The 20,323-nt window shown below is 39.3% G+C and overlaps 1 protein-coding gene across 1 annotated transcript in view; it reads right to left on the minus strand.

Annotated features, from left to right (window-relative positions):
- The window catches only part of PKHD1 (PKHD1 ciliary IPT domain containing fibrocystin/polyductin), a 785,044-nt gene that overhangs the window by 672,038 nt on the left and 92,683 nt on the right, over positions 1-20,323 (minus strand). Inside the window, exons 26-32 of the mRNA XM_077281797.1 lie at positions 13,034-13,312; positions 12,561-12,685; positions 12,307-12,442; positions 11,387-11,582; positions 9,135-9,202; positions 1,834-3,438; positions 1,210-1,356 (exon numbers count right to left, since the gene is read on the minus strand). Of these exons, the coding sequence (XP_077137912.1) occupies positions 1,210-1,356; positions 1,834-3,438; positions 9,135-9,202; positions 11,387-11,582; positions 12,307-12,442; positions 12,561-12,685; positions 13,034-13,312 (2,556 nt within the window). The remainder of the gene's footprint in view (positions 1-1,209; positions 1,357-1,833; positions 3,439-9,134; positions 9,203-11,386; positions 11,583-12,306; positions 12,443-12,560; positions 12,686-13,033; positions 13,313-20,323) is intronic.

Below are 20,323 nucleotides of genomic sequence, written 5' to 3' on the forward strand. Positions count from 1 at the left end.
CACGTGTTATGGCACTGTTCCTTTATGACGCTTTCTAACTATGTCATGTAATGTGGATTCAGTCTGGGTCCTGTGGGAATACAGTGCTATAATATAATGACTGTATAGACACAGTATATTTATGACCCTCTGATCACGATCCCTCGTTACCCGATTTTAATTAACCTGGTGTCACGTGTGTTGTACTTGGCAGCTGCCGACGTTTATTTCCTGCTGCTCACCCCAAACACGTAATTCATTGTTCAAACACAGTAAAAGTGATGTTTTGTTTTCCCATGGGAGAAAATCATTCTCTCAGTATTTCCCACCATATGCAAACTATCCCGACCCACGTACCCATCCTTTTCTCAGACTTGAACCAACCAAGAGGTGAGATCATCTTCAACCTTCCCAGAATCAAAAATTGGTGCCACCTGCACACATTATGGACTGTTTCTACCTGTCTGAGTTAAAGAAATTAGCCAATTTGGTGATCCAGGGTCTGTCTGACCGGCTAGGGCATATGAACACATCATGTAAAGTGATCCCTGACCTCCCTCTAACAGGCAGAGCGGAGTGTCCTCACTTCTTTACCGGAGGAGTGTAATTTCGAAAACTCTTCTTTGCTGAATCTGTGGAGATGTGATCCCTACAAACATATTCTCCACTCATCGAAAGGATAGTTTCTTCATTCTTAAAAATTGGTGGGACCGAGTCACAGATGTTGGAGATAGAGTTTGTACGAATTTGGTCCATCGGCCACGTCACTAATCTGTGGCCGCTGGACGGGAGTCGTAAGAGTCGTAAGAACCAACTCCTCCCTGATTTCATTTGCGGCTTCTCTAACGATTAGGTGCATCATGGCGCCACTATGATGATGTGCGAGACCGGCTAATCAAAAGAAGAGCCAGTGATGCCATCAGGTATGTTCTCAAGGCTCCCATACAGAGGACACAGATTACTGGTGGGGCTGATGGACCATATCATGCATATCGATTTGCACCAATTCTAGTGAGATACCCACTAAACAAAAACTCATACCAGTTCCTAACGATATGTCCTTTTGTAATAACCCTTTAAAATAAGTGAAGAAGCCACCGTAGTCTGGGCTTCCTCTTCTAAAGTCCCATAGGAGCCAAGTGATGTAATCCATATGCTCATATGTGTAGGGTGAAATTACACTTCCTACATTGTGGTGCATTGAAATAGGCAAGTACGTCGTGTACTTACTGTTTAGTTTCCAGTTGGAGCAGTAGAGATCAGTGGTCGTTGTGAGGTTGTCAGACAATTCACATGGAGATCCACAGATGGTCACCACAGTGTTTCCAGGAGAAAAGCCAGTCCCAGAAATATGAAAAGTCCTATCCTCTATGCAGTCTGCAAGAAATGAAGCAAAAACACTCCTAAAATGTTCTTCTGATGTTTAAGGTCTTGATATTTTCTGATAGCTATTCTTTTTTTTTTTTTTATTATTCGAAAAGCATAATAACGCAATGATCACAAAGACCAGGACAACAATCGCAAGGCGTTTCTATGTTTCACTCATGCTAGAATGGAATTCCTCTGGGAACGATGGTCACTCTCAGCATCCTCAGGCTCAAACAAGATAATGAGTCCTAAAGATCCAGCAGAAAACGTAAATCCACCATCATTGATCAATTGGCCTCTACCATTACATAGCATTACTAGGGATAATATGTCATCTTAATAATTTAACAATAGACAAAGTATTGAGAATAGTAGTGAATCAGTAACGGACAAGAGTCGATCTGCTGCGTATATTTAAAGAACTATTTTTGCATTTTGGATCTTTGGATTAAAACCCAAAGTACACAACTGACGTTACTTACTCACCAATGTTATTCCTCAAAGAAGTGAGCTGAAGTGGAAATGCCACAGTAAAATTTGATGTCGCCCAACCTCTTTGGCCATCGAGACACTGGATCACATAATTCCCGGCTGGTAGATGAGGGATAGAGCATTGCATCCATGAAGAATTTCCAGAAACATTGCTGCATTTGTAATTACCAATTGTGAGGGCAACATTATCAATAGATGAGACCCCTGATAATTCAAAGATCAATGTCCAACCATTCTTAAGGACAGAAAGGACCATGGGTGTATATGGTTCTCCCAGAAAGACACTTCCACCGATATAGCTGTCATTATTCACTAGTATTGTTATACACATTGTTCCATTTTCTGGTGGGACCATACATCTGACTACAGTATTATTAGCTTCTGTTATCTTACAAGGATGAATGGTTCCTAAGAATACTAGAGTGGTGTTCCAACCTTGAAGTCCTGATCCTTTTATCGTCAATAAGCCACCACCATTGACACCAAAAACTTGAGGATAAAATTCTGTTACTTGCGGTTTTATGTAAAAATTGTAAGGTGTTAGTGACAGGCATGAATGTCCATCTCCTCCAAATGGGAAAGTAACTGTATGAGGCCCAGGAGAAATGTTATCATCTAGTTGACATATGACCAATGTTTCATTCCAAAAGACTAATGGACACCTTTGAGCACTATCCACCACAATATGGAGATTCTTATTTAATCTTTCACCAGAAATATAAAGACGAGCGGTCGTTCTTCGTAGTCTTGGAAGAACGCTACCGATTATAGGAGTCAGTTCAGGAAGCAAAGTCAAGGTGCAATTTGGTTCACAAAATCCAGTGATTTCATTGATAATTACTGATGTATGGATACGTGTAGGGCTTGATAGGTTGACTTTGCCGTTGACTTGGAGGACACATGTGATTGTATCATTACTAACACTCTGAAGAATGCATTGATAACCTCCTGAGATGTTCACAAAAACCGAAACATTACTGGTTTTATAGAAAGATCCAAAAAGAGTAAGAAGAATCCCACCACACAATGGACCTTCTCGAGGAGATAAGGAGGACACGCGAGGTTCAAGTTTAAACATCTTCTCCGATGTAATGTTAGCAAATCCAAGATTGGCCTGATACACCTTTATACTGTAATTTCCAGCAGTGAAATGATCGAGGGAAATCGCAAAACTTGAGTTCTGCAAGTTCCTATAGGTTACTTTATATTCAACTTCAGACTCAGCATTCTCAAAAAATATAACTGAGTATTTCACATTAGCTCCTGTAAGATTCAACCAGAGGCTTCCATTTTCTAAAAACCAGGATAGATTGGAGATCGTTGGTGTGAAGACTCTGTGATAAGTGAAGGAAAGGTTCCCATCGCCAGAGGTAGGGAGATCAGAAATTACATTCTTAGTAGTCATATTTGCAATGAAAATAATTAGAGGAACAGTGATGTTCTCCTCATTTGGGTCAAGAAAGAGGTAAGGTGGTGTCTGGCAGGTGATAATCTCATCTGAGGCTTTCAACACGGTACACGGTTCTTGCCCAACATGGACTAAAATAATAGATGTGTTGCTGCCAAATCCTTTACCGTAGACGTTGATAACAGTTCCACCTAAAATAGAGACGACCAAGAAAAGGATTATAGAGGACTGTTTTACCTTGATATTTGACTTATGAAAATATGGCCGCTTTCTACATATGAGCAAATCAATCCTAAATTAATAGAATTTATACAGAGTTTCCCAAAGTTCAAGAATTCGGGCAAATTAGATTTTTGTTTTTGGCAGATGGCTGACATTTTTTCAACAATAGTGATGAGCAAATTTCCTGAAATTTGTTTCAGGGAGATTCACTCGTTTGGCAGATAAAATTTTACCTGAATAAAATTAAAAATTTGGTTGGATTTGAAGGTGTCTCTCCAGACGCCAAAGCATAGTAAATGGAGGGTAAGCAAAGGGTTAAAAAAAAAACTTCTTACGACAAGTCGCTACAGCTTTCTTTGTCCTCTAATGCTAAGGTCCATACATACACGTGAGGAACGATATAGGCTATTGTCATCAATGACATGCATCGTCCTTCAAGTGATGGAGTGGGCTGAGATCCCAGAAGAACCACAGGGGACCAGGATCCTTAACCCCTTCACCCCCAAGGGTGGTTTGCACGTTATGGACCGGGCCAATTTTTACAATTCTGACCACTGTCCCTTTATGAGGTTATAACTCTGGAACGCTTCAACGGATCCTGGTGATTCTGACATTGTTTTCTCGTGACATATTGTACTTCATGATAGTGGTAAAATTTCTTTGATATTACCTGCGTTTATTTGTAAAAAAAATGAAAATTTTGAAAATTTCGCAATTTTCCAAATTTGAATTTTTATGCAATTAAATCACAGTGATATGTCACACAAAATACTTAATAAGTAACATTTCCCTCATGTCTACTTTACATCAGCACCATTTTGGAACCAAATTTTTTTTTTGTTAGGGAGTTATAAGGGTTAAATTTGACCAGCAATTTCTCATTTTTACAACACCATTTTTTTTTAGGGACCACATCTCATTTGAAGTCATTTTGAGGGGTCTATATGATAGAAAATACCCAAGTGTGACACCATTCTAAAAACTGCACCCCTCAAGGTGCTCAAAACCACATTCAAAAAGTTTATTAACCCTTCAGGTGTTTCACAGGAATTTTTGGAATGTTTAAATAAAAATGAACATTTAACTTTTTTTAACACAAAATTTACTTCAGCTCCAATTTGTTTTATTTTACCAAGGGTAACAGGAGAAAATGGACCCCAAAAGATGTTATACAATTGGTCCTGAGTACGCTGATACCCCATATGTGGGGGTAAACCATTGTTTGTGCGCATGGCAGAGCTCGGAAGGGAAGGAGCGCCGTTTGACTTTTCACTGCAAAATTGACAGGAATTGAGATGGGACGCCATGTTGCGTTTGGAGAGCCACTGATGTGCCTAAACATTGAAACCCCCCACAAGTGACACCATTTTGGAAAGTAGACCCCCTAAGGAACTTATCTAGATGTGTGATGAGCACTTTGACCCACCAAGTGCTTCACAGAAGTTTATAATGCAGAACCGTAAAAATAAAAAAATCATATTTTTTCACAAAAATGATCTTTTCGTCCCCAATTTTTTATTTTCCAAAGGGTAAGAGAAGAAATTGGACCCCAAAAGTTGTTGTCCAATTTGTCCTGAGTTCGCTGATACCCCATATGTGGGGGGGAACCACCGTTTGGGCGCATGGGAGGGCTCGGAAGGGATGGAGCGCCATTTGGAATGCAGACTTAGATGGAATGGTCTGCAGGCGTCACATTGCGTTTGCAGAGCCCCTAATGTACCTAAACAGTAAAACCCCCCCACAAGTGACACCATTTTGGAAATAGGCCCCCTAAGGAACTCTAGATTTGTTGTGAGAGCTTTGAACCCCCAAGTGTTTCACTACAGTTTATAACGCAGAGCCGTGCAAATAAAAAATTTTTTTTTTTCCACAAAAATTATTTTTTAGCCCCCAGTTTTGTATTTTTCCAAGGGTAACAGGAGAAATTGGACCCTATATATTGTTGTCCAATTTGTCCTGAGTATGCTGATACCTGATATCTGGGGGGGAACCACCGTTTGAGTGCATGGCAGAGCTCGGAAGGGAAGGAGCATCATTTGCAATGCAGACTTAGATGGATTGGTCTGCAGGCGTCACATTGAGTTTGCAGAGCCCCTAATGTACCTAAACAGTAAAAAAAAACACAAGTGACACCATTTTGGAAAGTAGACCCCCTAAGGAACTCATCTAGATGTGTTGTGAGAGCTTTGAACCCCCAAGTGTTTCACTACAGTTTATAACGCAGAGCCATGCAAATAAAAAAAAAAAATTTTCCACAAAAATTATTTTTAGCCCCTAGTTTTGTATTTTCCCAAGGGTAACAGGAGAAATTGGACCCCAAAAGTTGTTCTCCAATGTGTTCCGAGTACGCTGATACCCCATATGTTGGGGTAAGCCCCTGTTTGGGCACACGGGAGAGCACTGTTTTACTTTTTCAACGCAGAATTAGCTGGAATTGAAATCGGACGCCATGTCGCGTTTGGAGAGCCCCTGATGTGCCTAAACAGTGGAAACCCCCCAATTATAACTGAAACCCTAATCCAAACACACCCCTAACCCTAATCCCAACGGTAACCCTAACCACACCTCTAACCCAGACACACCCCTAACCCTAATCCCAACCCTATTCTCAACCGTAAATGTAACCCAAACCCTAACCCTAACTTTAGCCCCAACCCTAACCCTAACTTTAGCCCCAACCCTAAATGTAGCCTTAACCCTAGCCCCAACCCTAGACCCAACCCTAACCATAGCCCTAACCCTAGCCCTAACCCTAACCCTAGCCCTAACCCTAATGGGAAAATGGAAATAAATACATTTTTTTAATTTTTTTAATTTTTCCCTAACTAAGCGGGTGATGAAGGGGGGTTTGATCTACTTTTATAGCGGGTTATTTAGCGGATTTTTATGATTGGCAGCCGTCACACACTAAAAGACGCTTTTTATTGCAAAAAATATTTTTTACGTTACCAAATTTTGAGAGCTATAATTTTCCATATTTGAGACCACAGAGTCAGGTGAGGTCTTGTTTTTTGCGGGACGAGTTGACGTTTTTATTGGTAACATGTTCGGGCACGGGAGATTTTTTGATCGCTTTTTATTCTGATTTTTGTGAGGCAGAATGACCAAAAACCAGCTATTCATTAAATTCTTTTGGGGGAGGCGTTTATACCATTCCGCGTTTGGTAAAATTGATAAAGCAGTTTTATTCTTCGGGTCAGTACGATTACAGCGATACCTCATTTATACCTTTTTTTTATGTTTTGGCGCTTTTATACGATAAAAGCTATTTTATATAAAAAATAATTATTTTGGCATCGCTTTATTCTGAGGACTATAACTTTTTTATTTTTTCGCTGATGATGGTGTATGGCGGCTCGTTTTTTGCGGGACAAGATGTCGTTTTCAGCGGTACCATGGTTATTTATATATGTCTTTTTGATCGCGTGTTATTCCACTTTTTGTTTGGCGGTATGAGAATAAAGCGTTGTTTTTTGCCTCGTATTTTTTTTTTTTTTTTTTACGATGTTCACTGAAGGGGTTAACTAGTGATATAGTTTTATAGGAGGGGTCGTTACGGACACGGCGATACTAAATATGTGTACTTTTATTGTTTGATTTTTTTTTATTTAGATAAAGAAATGTATTTATGGGAATAATTTTTTTTATTATTTATTTAGGAATTTTTTTTTTATTTTTTTTTTTCACACATGTGGACATTTTTTTTAACTTTTTTACTTTGTCCCAGGGGGGACATCACAGATCGGTGATCTGACAGTTTGCACAGCACTCTGTCAGATCACCGATCTCACTTAGAGCACTGAAGGCTTACCAGCACCTGCACTGAGCAGGCACTCGGTAAGCCACCTCCCTCCCTGCAGGACCCGGATGCCGCGGCCATCTTGGATCCGGGACCTGCAGCGAGGAAGGAGGTAGGAGACTCTCGGAGCAACACGATCACATCGCGTTGCTCCGGGGGTCTCAGGGAAGCACGTAGGGAGCCCCCTCCCTGCGCGATGCTTCCCAATTCTGCCGGCACACCGCGATCATGTTTGATCGCGGTGTGCCGGGGGTTAATGTGCCGGGGGCGGTCCGTGACCGCTCCTGGCACATAGTGCCGGATGTCAGCTGCGATAGTCAGCTGACACCCGGCCGCGATCGGCCGCGCTCCCCCCGTGAGCACGGCCGATCGTGCTGGACGTACTATTCCGTCCTTGGGAAGTAGGGCCCACCCAACATGGACGGAATAGTACGTCCAATGACAGAAAGGGGTTAAAAAAGCCATCACTTTCCTGGTTTTATATGAACCAAATCCTGAAAACTTCAAATTCAACAGAATCTGAAATTTTCTTGAAATTCATATTCAAATGTTATTCATTACTCATCGATTTGCTCATCTCTAGTCACCAAAAGATGTTTAGAGGGAATGGCCAGGCTACTCAGGGGTGGGGCTAAACTGTAAGTGTCAACCTTATTTTTCTGATCTCTTGATTGGCTTTGGTAAGTGGCACCAATCCATTCTATAACAGATAATGCCGAAAAGCCAAGATCAGATTACTGGTTCTCTCTGTGACGATCCAGCTGTTTTGGGAAGTCTTACAGAAAAAAGCTAAAGTAAACTATCTTTCTTCCTTCTGAAGGAGAGCTAATTAGCCTGGTCACCCCTTTGATTTGAATCCATATTACACATCTACATTTGGTGTTAGCCATTTATTACCTTCCTTCTTTCTGGAGGAGATCTAATTTGTTTGGTGACCCTAAACATTTGAATCCATATTTTGCAGTTACACTGGTATTAGCCACATATTATGTTTTTTTTTTCCTTATGGAGGACAGCTAATTTGCCTGGTTACCCCATTCATTTGAGTCTATATTACAACTATAGATTGCTATTAGCCACATATTACCTTCCTTCCTTCGGAAGGGGAACTAATTTGTTTGGTCACCCTATTCATTTGAGTCCATATTATGCAGTTACGCACCTACATTGGTATTAGCCACATACTAACTCTTTTACTTGGCTTCTCCTCCTTGTGGAGTGTGTCAATGACTGCCTTCTGGACAACTGTCAAGTTAGCAGTCTTCCCCATGTTTATGGAGCCTACTGACACCGGCTAGGGGACCTTTTTGAACACTTAGGAAGCGTTTGCAGGTGTTTTTTGTTAATTATTCTAATTTACTGAGATAATGACTTTTGGGTTTTCATTGGCTGTAAGCCATAATCATCAACATTAACAGAAATAAACACATGAAATAGATCACTCTGTTTGTAATGACTCTGTAGAATATACGAGTTTCACTTTTTGTATTGAAGAACTGAAATTAATTAACTTTTTGATAATGTTCTAATTTTGTGAGAAACACCTGTATTATTTGTTTCCCTTCTGGAGGAGAGCTAATTTGCCTGGTTACCCCATTCACGTGAATTCATAATACACAGATGGATTGGTATTAGCTACATATTATCTTCCTTTCTTCTTGAGGTGACCTAATTTGACTGGTCACTCCATTCAACTAAGTCCATATTACAAGGATAGATTGGTATTAGCTACATATTACCTTCCTTCCTTCTGGAGGAGAGCTAATTTGTTTGGTCACCTCATACATTGGATCCACATTATACAGCCATATGAGTATCAGCCACATATCTTGCACAGATTAATAAAATATAAGAACTCATTATTACCCAGGAAGGATCCACAGCAAGGTTCCAAGCTGTACATTTCCAGGACATAGCGGATAATTGGCTGAAACCTGAAAGACATGGAGAAAGCTGATGGAAACTTCTTAGCGCTGTTAACTTTCCCAGCTCCCTATGAATGATAATTGTCATCTGTCTACGTGATGTCACTTTTTTCCAGGTCACATAGCACCTTGCAGAAACAGCGCCCTTGCCGACAGCAACAATGCTACCAGCGTTCCACGGGATACTCCTTTCATCACAGACTCAAATGGCTTTTCAAAGCTGATTAATTCCGCTAATTATTCATATAACGATGGAGAGCATAATTGAAGTCATCAAAGTCTTCCACCCGCACTAAGTCCATATGAACTTGGAGGTACATAACACGGTCAACACACACAACCACTCCATTTCAATTGGTGTTTACGTCGCTTTGACAAGGAAAACATGATAGATTCGGAAAACCTTTTAATATAATATCGAAGCAAGGTGGTGGAGGTCGTGTGACGATGACTTAGAAGAACATTAATTATCCTTTCGAGGGTCATCATGGATATTATACCAGGACAAAAAACACATCAGTCCACCTCGACCCAGTTTGGGCTGCAGTTAAATTTACCATTTAAAAAAAAACATGTATACTAGGGTCCTTGTCAAAGAAAGCTAATGAAATTTCAAAACCCACTTAAGTACATGCAAATTTTCATAGGAGTCATTTCAAAACCTATAATAAAGCCACCAATGGACCACTCTCCATGGAACAAGAGACAATTAAGTCAACAATTATGCTTGGAACCCTATGTTAGATGTTAAAATACTCAAAATGTTGTCTTCATTTGGTCCAAGAATGCAAACCACGAGCTGGTTTGAAAAAACACCACAAGGAGTTGATGTGGTTTAATTTGATGTCCTCCAAGTCTACCCTACTAACTCCTGAGCAAACGCCACTTGTCCATGGAGAAGTCCTGGTTCCAGATCCAATGCTTCAAGTGAAGCCTTCTAACCATTGAATCACTGTGCTGAGACACTACGAGACGATTGACTTGCCCTAAACCCATAAATCAAATGTTTGAAGTGACCCAACACTCTAATCAACAAGTCACTATGCCCAGACCCTGTATATTCATGAAGAAATCCAGCTGAGATTTCAATCCAGAACTCCATAGCGTTAGGTCAACAACGCTAATCACGTTGTCTACAATATGACCCAGAATTTTAATCATTCAAGTCAATCCCTAAATGCACCCTCAAAACCAGGACTCCAATTCTTCAAGTCAACCCAACTAACCACTAAGCAACAAGTTTATACTATTGTCCGGGATAGATATGAACCCAGGACTAACACGTCAGGTCAGATCCTCTAACCACTAAGGCACCATTCTCTGAGACCACATGTCTACAAAATGACCCTGAATTTTAATAACTCAAGTCAATCCCTAAATGCACCCTCAAAACCAGGACTCCAGTTCTTCAAGTCAACCCAACTAACCACTAAAGCAACAAGTTTATACCATTGTCCGGAATAGATATGAACCCAGGACTCTAACATGTCAGGTCAGATCCTCTAACCACTAAGTCAACATGTGCCCATGAAGATGACCAAGTTAGATTTTAAATCAACTCTTTAGTGTTGAGCCACCATTTTCAAACTCCACGAGTCTATGGAGATGTCCTAGTCAAAATGAAACACAGAACTCAAATGTTTCAAGCTGAAGCCTCATAACACTAAGCACAATGCTCATATCCTACATACAAATGAAGATGACCAAGTTAGATCTTAAAACAAAACCTTTGATTGATGTCTGTGAAGTGGCCAGAGTGTGAACATGCTCCTACAAGATGCCCAAGTGCAACCTTATGCTTCAGCTCAATTCTTTGCTTTTTTGTAGATGGATTTTACATCGACAATGTCCACCACTGAGCTACCGTATTTAAACTCCACATCCATGGAGATGTTCTGCTCAGATTTAAACACAGCACTCACGTCAATGCCTAATACTACTAAGCACAATGATTAGATCACATATGGCCTTGAAGATGACCTAGCTAGATTTTAACTAAAAAATACCCACCACTGAACCATTTTGAATGTCCACGGAGTTGTCCTGCTCAGATTTACACTCAGCACTCAAGTGCCTCAAGTCAACGTTTTATACCACTAAGCACAATGCTAAGATCTAATAAGTAAATGGAAATAACCTGGTGAGGGACGCAAACTAAGATTCGACTAATAGATAATTTAATGATGTATCTACCCATTAGCTGTAAGCGAGATCCCATTCATTATAACAGACACATTATAAATTCCGGGAGGTCGTGGGGGCAGCATCACTTCTATCCCATCGGATGATGCGTTTACTTTCCCGATCGTTGCCATGTCTAGTTTCACCACCATTTTTGCATGGGAAACCTTGTTAAAATTTGACAGCTTGATAAAAACGACTTGATTACCTGAAAGAAGAAGCAAAAAAATAGTGTTTTATTAGGAAGGTGATTATATTATGAGCCAATTAACCATCTCTTAAAGGGGGTCTTCATTCCCAACTTAGACATATGCTCTAGATGGAGGACAACATTTTTCAAGGCGAGTCAAAAAGTCATTTTTAAATCAACGATACTAGAAAATTTCAAGGGAATGATATGTTGAGGAGGCAAAAATTGGGTGGAAGGAAAATGGCCTGCGAAAAGGCAAGAGCAGAGCCAAAAAAATTACTCTGGACTCACTCGGAACCAATGGTGCAGCCTCAGACTCTGGACCTGAATCTTGAAGACATCACAAGATTTAAAGGGATTATCCATGCTTAGAAAAAATGGCGTCTTGTTCCTCAAAAACAGTGCCACTCTTGTCTACAGGACAACTAAATGGCAATAGTGTGAAATACCAAATATGACTTACTAGAATGGGGCAAAGCCAGCCCCCTTTTTATTAATTCTGCAACAGTAAAAAATGTGCTTATAATTACTAATAATTATTTATACATAAAACAAGGTAAGGAAGGGAGGCTCAGCAATTTACATCTTGATACAGTATTTAATGTTATAGTTATTTTTTTCTCCAGTCAATTATTCATTGCCATGTTCTTTCTTCATTTAAGAATCGATGCAAATTGTCTTATGAATACTAATGAGATCATGCATATTAATGAGACAAATATTTAATAATTGTTTCTATTACCTGCTGTGCTGCTCGTGTTCGGACTGATGGATATAATAACTGGATTTAAGGAAGAATTGTACAAGATGCAGTCTGAGAAAGTGATCCATCGCTGCCCAATATTAATGCTGACGTTCTTCTTGGATACATTGTCGTGCTGGAAAAAAGACAATCCTTATTAAAACGGAGATTGTGATCGGGTATCAGGAGTAGTACAGAGGATAAAGGAGAGATGACACTTTATTAATAATTAGTATTATTTTTTATGGACGTACCAGCGGTGGTGCTTCACATCTGATTGTAGTGGAATTACTTGTAAGAATTGGACACAAATGAGACCCAAGAGCTACAGCTGTTGTACCATCCAAATGGACACCAGTCAAAGTTACCAGATGACCTCCTAAATAATAAAATGACAGCAGTTAACAAACGTAAAAACACATTAATTTGTAGCAAAAAAATAATTATTTTTTTTTAATAAAGTTCCCACTGCAATACCACTCCTGACCACCTGGAGTGCTGTCAATAAAAAGCTGCCACTTTGCTTGAAAGTAGTGTTGTGCTATTCTTTACAGCACCACCCAGTGGTTGAAATATTAAGTGCAATCATTTACATGGCATTCTGAAAATGCCAATAGGATAAATCAGTCAAGAAACATTAAAACACAGAATAAAATCCGTAATCACCCCCACATAAAAAAAAATCTGCTTTCATGCATAGGGCAAAAATTGCAATTTTTTAACTCACCAGTTTGTGGAATGACCGATGGAATAACAGCAGAAAGTTTCGGAGCGACGTGTAGAAGAGCATTACTCCCATTTCCATTAATCGCAAAACCTTGATTTTTCACATGAACATAGACTTTGTGCTCCCCTAGTGGCAGAGGAGCCTCCATGCAGCATATTATACTGGACGTATTAGCCTCAGTAACACGACAGTGAGTCTGATTTACCATTATATCCAATTCCAAACAACTTTCATGAAATCCAGATCCCAAAATATTAACAAGAAAGTCGCAACTGACACCTGTAAAAAAAAAAACAAAGACCATATATGATTCATGATTTCACAGTTTTTAGTAATTATATTCTTGTACATAGGGGGCAGTATTACAGTAGTTATATTCCTGTACATAGGAGCAGTATTATAGTAGTTATATTCTTGTACATAGGGGCAGTATTATAGTAGTTATATTCTTGTACATAAGAGCAGTATTATAGTAGTTATATTCTTGTACATAGGGGCAGTATTACAGTAGCTATATTCTTGCACATAGGGGTAGTATTATAGTAGTTATATTCTTGTACATAGGAGCAGTATTATAGTAGTTATATTCTTGTACATAGGAGCAGTATTATAGTAGTTATATTCTTGTACATAGGGGCAGTATTATAGTAGTTATATTCTTGTACATAGGGGCAGTATTATAGTAGTTATATTCTTGTACATAGGAGCAGTATTATAGTAGTTATATTCTTGTACATAGGGGCAGTATTATAGTAGTTATATTCTTGTACATAGGAGCAGTATTATAGTAGTTATATTCTTGTACATAGGGGCAGTATTATAGTAGTTATATTCTTGTACATAGGAGCAGTATTATAGTAGTTATATTCTTGTACATAGGGGCAGTATTATAGTAGTTATATTCTTGTACATAGGGGCAGTATTATAGTAGTTATATTCTTGTACATAGGGGCAGTATTATAGTAGTTATATTCTTGTACATAGGGGCAGTATTATAGTAGCTATATTCTTGTACATAGGAGCAGTATTATATTAGTTATATTCTTGTACATAGGGGCAGTATTATAGTAGTTATATTCTTGTACATAGCAGCAGTATTATAGTAGTTATATTCTTGTACATAGGGGCAGTATTATAGTAGTTATATTCTTGTACATAGGAGCAGTATTATAGTAGTTATATTCTTGTACACAGGGGCAATATTATAGTAATTATATTCTTGTACATAGGGGCAGTATTATAGTAGTTATATTCTTGTACATAGGGGCAGTATTATAGTAGTTATATTCTTGTACATAGGAGCAGTATTATAGTAGTTATATTCTTGTACATAGAGGGCAGTATTATAGTAGTTATATTCTTGTACATAGGGGCAGTATTATAGTAGTTATATTCTTATACATAGAGGGCAGTATTATAGTAGTTATATTCTTGTACATAGAGGGCAGTATTATAGTAGTTATATTCTTGTACATAGGGGGCAGTATTATAGTAGCTATATACTTGTACATAGGAGCAGTATTATAGTAGTTATATTCTTGTACATAGGAGCAGTATTATAGTAGTTATATTCTTGTACAAAGGGGGCAGTATTATAGTAGTTATATTCTTGTACATAGGAGCAGTATTATAGTAGTTATATTCTTGTACATAGGGGCAGTATTATAGTAGTTATATTCTTGTACATAGGGGGCAGTATTATGGTAGTTATATTCTTGTACATAGGAGCAGTATTATAGTAGTTATATTCTTGTACATAGGAGCAGTATTATAGTAGTTATATTCTTGTACATAGGAGCAGTATTATAGTAGTTATATTTTTGTACATAGGGGACAGCATTATAGTAGTTATATTCTTGTACATAGGAGCAGTATTATAGTAGTTATATTCTTGTACATAGGGGCAGTATTATAGTGGTTATATTCTTGTACATAGGGGCAGTATTATAGTAGTTATATTCTTGTACATATGGGGCAGTATTATAGTAGTTATATTCTTGTACAAAGGGGGCAGTATTATAGTAGTTATATTCTTGTACATAGGAGCAGTATTATAGTAGTTATATTCTTGTATATAGGGGCAATATTATAACAGTTATATTCCTGTACATAGGAGCAGTATTATAGTAGTTATATTCTTGTACATAGGAGCAGTATTATAGTAGTTATATTCTTGTACATAGAGGCAGTATTATAGTAGTTATATTCTTGTACATAGGGGCAGTATTATAGTAGTTATATTCTTGTATATAGGGGCAGTATTATAGTAGTTATATTCCTGTACATAGGAGCAGTATTATAGTAGTTATATTCTTGTATATAGGGGCAGTATTATAGTAGTTATATTCTTGTACATAGAGGCAGTATTATAGTAGTTATATTCTTGTACATAGGGGCAGTATTATAGTAGTTATATTCTTGTACATAGGGGCAGTATTATAGTAGTTATATTCTTGTATATAGGGACAGTATTATAGTAGTTATATTCCTGTACATACAGGCAGTATTATAGTAGTTATATTCTTGTACATACAGGCAGTATTATAGTAGTTATATTCCTGTACATACAGGCAGTATTATAGTAGTTATATTCTTGTACATAGAGGCAGTATTATAGTAGTTATATTCTTGTACATAGGGGCAGTATTATAGTAGTTATATTCTTGTACATAGGGGCAGTATTATAGTAGTTATATTCTTGTATATAGGGACAGTATTATAGTAGTTATATTCTTGTACATAGAGGCAGTATTATAGTAGTTTTATTCTTGTACATAGAAGCAGTATTATAGTAGTTATATTCCTGTACATGGGAGCAGTATTATAGTAGGAAAAGCAGAAGTCCAGCGTGGATGATGTCCATAAAAAATACCTTTTATTCCATTTTTGTTAAAAGCACATAAATTCAAAGTCCATCTTCATTCAGGGGCAGTATTATAGTAGTTATATTCTTGTATATAGGGGGCAGTATTACAGTAGTTATATTCTTGTACATAGCGGCAGTATTATAGTAGTTATATTCTTGTATATATGGGCAGTATTATAGTAATTATATTCTTGTATATAGGGGCAGTATTATAGTAGTTATATTCTTGTATATAGGGGGCAGTATTATAGTAGTTATATTCTTGTACATGGGGCAGTATTATAGTAGTTATATTCTTGTACATAGGAGGCAGTATTATAGTAGTTATATTCTTGTACATAGGGGCATTATTATAGTAGTTGTATTCCTGTACAAAGGAGCAGTATTATAGTAGTTATATTCTTGTACATGGGAGCAGTATTACAGTAGTTATATTCTTGTACATAGGGGCAGTATTATAGCAGTTATATTCTTGTACATAGGAGCAGTATTATAGTAGTTATATTCTTGTACATAGGGGCATTATTATAGTAGTTGTATTCCTGTACATAGGAGCAGTATTATAGTAGTTATATTCTTGTACATGGGAGCAGTATTACAGTAGTTATTTTCTTGTACATAGGGGCAGTATTATAGTAGTTATATTCTTGTATATAGGGGCAGTATTATAGTAGTTATATTCTTGTATATAGGGGCAGTGTTATAGTAGTTATATTCTTGTATATAGGGGCAGTATTATAGTAGTTATATTCTTGTACATAGAGGCAGTATTATAGTAGTTATATTCTTGTATATAGGGGCAGTATTATAGTAGTTATATTCCTGTACATAGAGGCAGTATTATAGTAGTTATATTCTTGTACATAGGGGCAGTATTATAGTAGTTATATTCTTGTACATAGGAGCAGTATTATAGTAGTTATATTCATGTACATAGGGGCAGTATTATAGTAGTTATATTCTTGTACATGGGAGCAGTATTACATTAGTTATATTCTTGTACATAGGGGCAGTATTATAGTAGTTATATTCTTGCATAAAGGGGCAGTATTATAGTAGTTATATTCTTGTACATAGGGGCAGTATTATAGTAGTTATATTCTTGTATATAGGGGCAGTATTATAGTAGTTATATTCTTGTACATAGGGGCAGTATTATAGTAGTTATATTCCTGTACATAGGAGCAGTATTATAGTAGTTATATTCTTGTACATGGGAGCAGTATTACAGTAGTTATATTCTTGTACATCAGGGCAGTATTATAGTAGTTATATTCTTGTATATAGGGGCAGTATTATAGTAGTTATATTCTTGTATATAGGGGGCAGTATTATAGTAGTTATATTCTTGTACATAGGGGCAGTATTATAGTAGTTATATTCTTGAACATAGGAGCAGTATTATAGTAGTTATATTCTTGTACATAGGGGCAGTATTATAGTAGTTATATTCCTGTACATAGGAGCAGTATTATAGTAGTTATATTCTTGTACATGGGAGCAGTATTATAGTAGTTATATTCTTGTACATAGGGGGCAGTATTATAGTAGTTATATTCTTGTATATAGGGGGCAGTATTATATGTTATGGTTCTCAATGGCGAGAGAACATAGCCCAGCATATATGAGAACTAGCTCTTGGAAGATGGAAACTATACTGACCATGAACTAAACCTGCCGCACAACTAGAAGTGGCCGGGTAGCATGCCTACGTTTTTTTATCCCTAGATGCCCAGCGCCAGCCGGAGAACTACCTAATCCTAGCAGAGGAAAAGACAGTCCTGGCTCACCTCTAGAGAAATTTTCCCAAAAGGCAGACAGAGGCCCCCACATATATTGGCGGTGATTTTAGATGAAATGACAAACGTAGTATGAAAATAGGTTTAGCAAAAATCGAGGTCCGCTTACTAGATAGCAAGAAGACAGAAAGGGCACTTTCATGGTCAGCAGAAAACCCTATCAAAACACCATCCAGAAATTACTTTAAGACTCTAGCATTAACTCATAACACCAGAGTGGCAATTTCCGCTCACAACAGCTTTCCAGACACAGTAACGAAACAGCAGCTGTGAACAGGAACAAAATGCAAAAACACACAAGGACAAAAGTCCAACTTAGCTGGGAGTTGTCTAGTAGCAGGAACATGCACAGAAAGGCTTCTGATTACATTGTTGACCGGCATGAAACTGACAGAGGAGCAAGGTTATATAGCGACTCCCAATTCCTGATAGGAGCAGGTGAACAGAGGGGATGATGCACACAAGTACAATTCCACAAGTGGCCACTGGGGGAGCCCAGAATCCAATTTCACAACAGTACCCCCCCCTCAAGGAGGGGGCACCGAACCCTCACCAGAACCACCAGGGCGATCAGGATGAGCCCTATGAAAGGCACGGACAAGATCGGAGGCATGAACATCAGAGGCAGTGACCCAAGAATTATCCTCCTGACCGTATCCCTTCCATTTGACCAGATACTGGAGTTTCCGTCTGGAAACACGAGAGTCCAAGATCTTTTCCACAACGTACTCCAACTCACCCTCAACCAACACCGGAGCAGGAGGCTCAACGGAAGGCACAGCCGGTACCTCATACCTGCGCAACAATGACCGATGAAAAACATTATGAATCGAAAAGGATGCAGGGAGGTCCAAACGGAAGGACACAGGGTTAAGAATCTCCAATATCTTGTACGGGCCGATGAACCGAGGCTTAAACTTAGGAGAAGAAACCCTCATAGGGACAAAACGAGAAGACAACCACACCAAGTCCCCAACACAAAGCCGAGGACCAACACGACGACGGCGGTTGGCAAAAAGCTGAGTCTTCTCCTGGGACAACTTCAAATTGTCCACCACCTGCCCCCAAATCTGATGCAACCTCTCCACCACAGCATCCACTCCAGGACAATCCGAAGATTCCACTTGACCGGAGGAAAATCGAGGATGAAACCCCGAATTACAGAAAAACGGGGACACCAAGGTGGCAGAGCTGGCCCGATTATTGAGGGCGAACTCCGCCAAAGGCAAAAAAGCAACCCAATCATCCTGATCCGCAGACACAAAACACCTCAAATATGTCTCCAAGGTCTGATTAGTCCGCTCGGTCTGGCCATTAGTCTGAGGATGGAAAGCAGACGAAAAAGACAAATCTATGCCCATCCTAGCACAGAATGCCCGCCAAAATCTAGACACGAATTGGGTCCCTCTGTCAGAAACGATATTCTCCGGAATACCATGCAAACGAACAACATTTTGAAAAAACAGAGGAACCAACTCGGAAGAAGAAGGCAACTTAGGCAAGGGAACCAGATGGACCATCTTAGAGAAACGGTCACACACCACCCAGATGACAGACATCTTATGAGAAACAGGCAGATCCGAAATAAAATCCATCGAGATGTGCGTCCAAGGCCTCTTCGGGATAGGCAAGGGTAACAACAATCCACTAGCCCGAGAACAACAAGGCTTGGCCCGAGCACAAACGTCACAAGACTGCACAAAGCCTCGCACATCTCGTGACAGGGAAGGCCACCAGAAGGACCTTGCCACCAAATCCCTGGTACCAAAGATTCCAGGATGACCTGCCAACGCAGAAGAATGAACCTCAGAGATGACTCTACTGGTCCAATCATCAGGAACAAACAGTCTACCAGGTGGGCAACGATCAGGTCTATCCGCCTGAAACTCCTGCAAGACCCGCCGCAGGTCTGGAGAAACGGCAGACAATATCACTCCATCTTTAAGGATACCTGTGGGCTCAGAATTACCAGGGGAGTCAGGCTCAAAACTCCTAGAAAGGGCATCCGCCTTAACATTCTTAGAACCCGGTAGGTAAGACACCACAAAATTAAACCGAGAGAAAAACAACGACCAGCGCGCCTGTCTAGGATTCAGGCGCCTGGCAGACTCAAGGTAAATCAAATTTTTGTGGTCAGTCAATACCACCACCTGATGTCTGGCCCCCTCAAGCCAGTGACGCCACTCCTCAAAAGCCCACTTCATGGCCAAAAGCTCCCGATTCCCAATATCATAATTCCGCTCGGCGGGCGAAAATTTACGGGAAAAAAAAGCACAAGGTCTCATCACGGAGCAGTCGGAACTTCTCTGCGACAACACCGCCCCAGCTCCGATTTCAGAAGCGTCGACCTCAACCTGAAAAGGAAGAGCAACATCAGGCTGACGCAACACTGGGGCGGAAGAAAAGCGGCGCTTGAGCTCCCGAAAGGCCTCCACAGCATCAGGGGACCAATCAGCAACATCAGCACCCTTCTTAGTCAAATCAGTCAATGGTTTTACAACATCAGAAAAACCAGCAATAAATCGACGATAAAAGTTAGCAAAGCCCAAAAATTTCTGAAGACTCTTAAGAGAAGAGGGTTGCGTCCAATCACCAATAGCCTGAACCTTGACAGGATCCATCTCG

This window comes from Ranitomeya variabilis, chromosome 2, assembly GCF_051348905.1.
Source record: "Ranitomeya variabilis isolate aRanVar5 chromosome 2, aRanVar5.hap1, whole genome shotgun sequence".
In the NCBI taxonomy this organism is placed as follows: Eukaryota; Metazoa; Chordata; class Amphibia; order Anura; family Dendrobatidae; genus Ranitomeya; species Ranitomeya variabilis.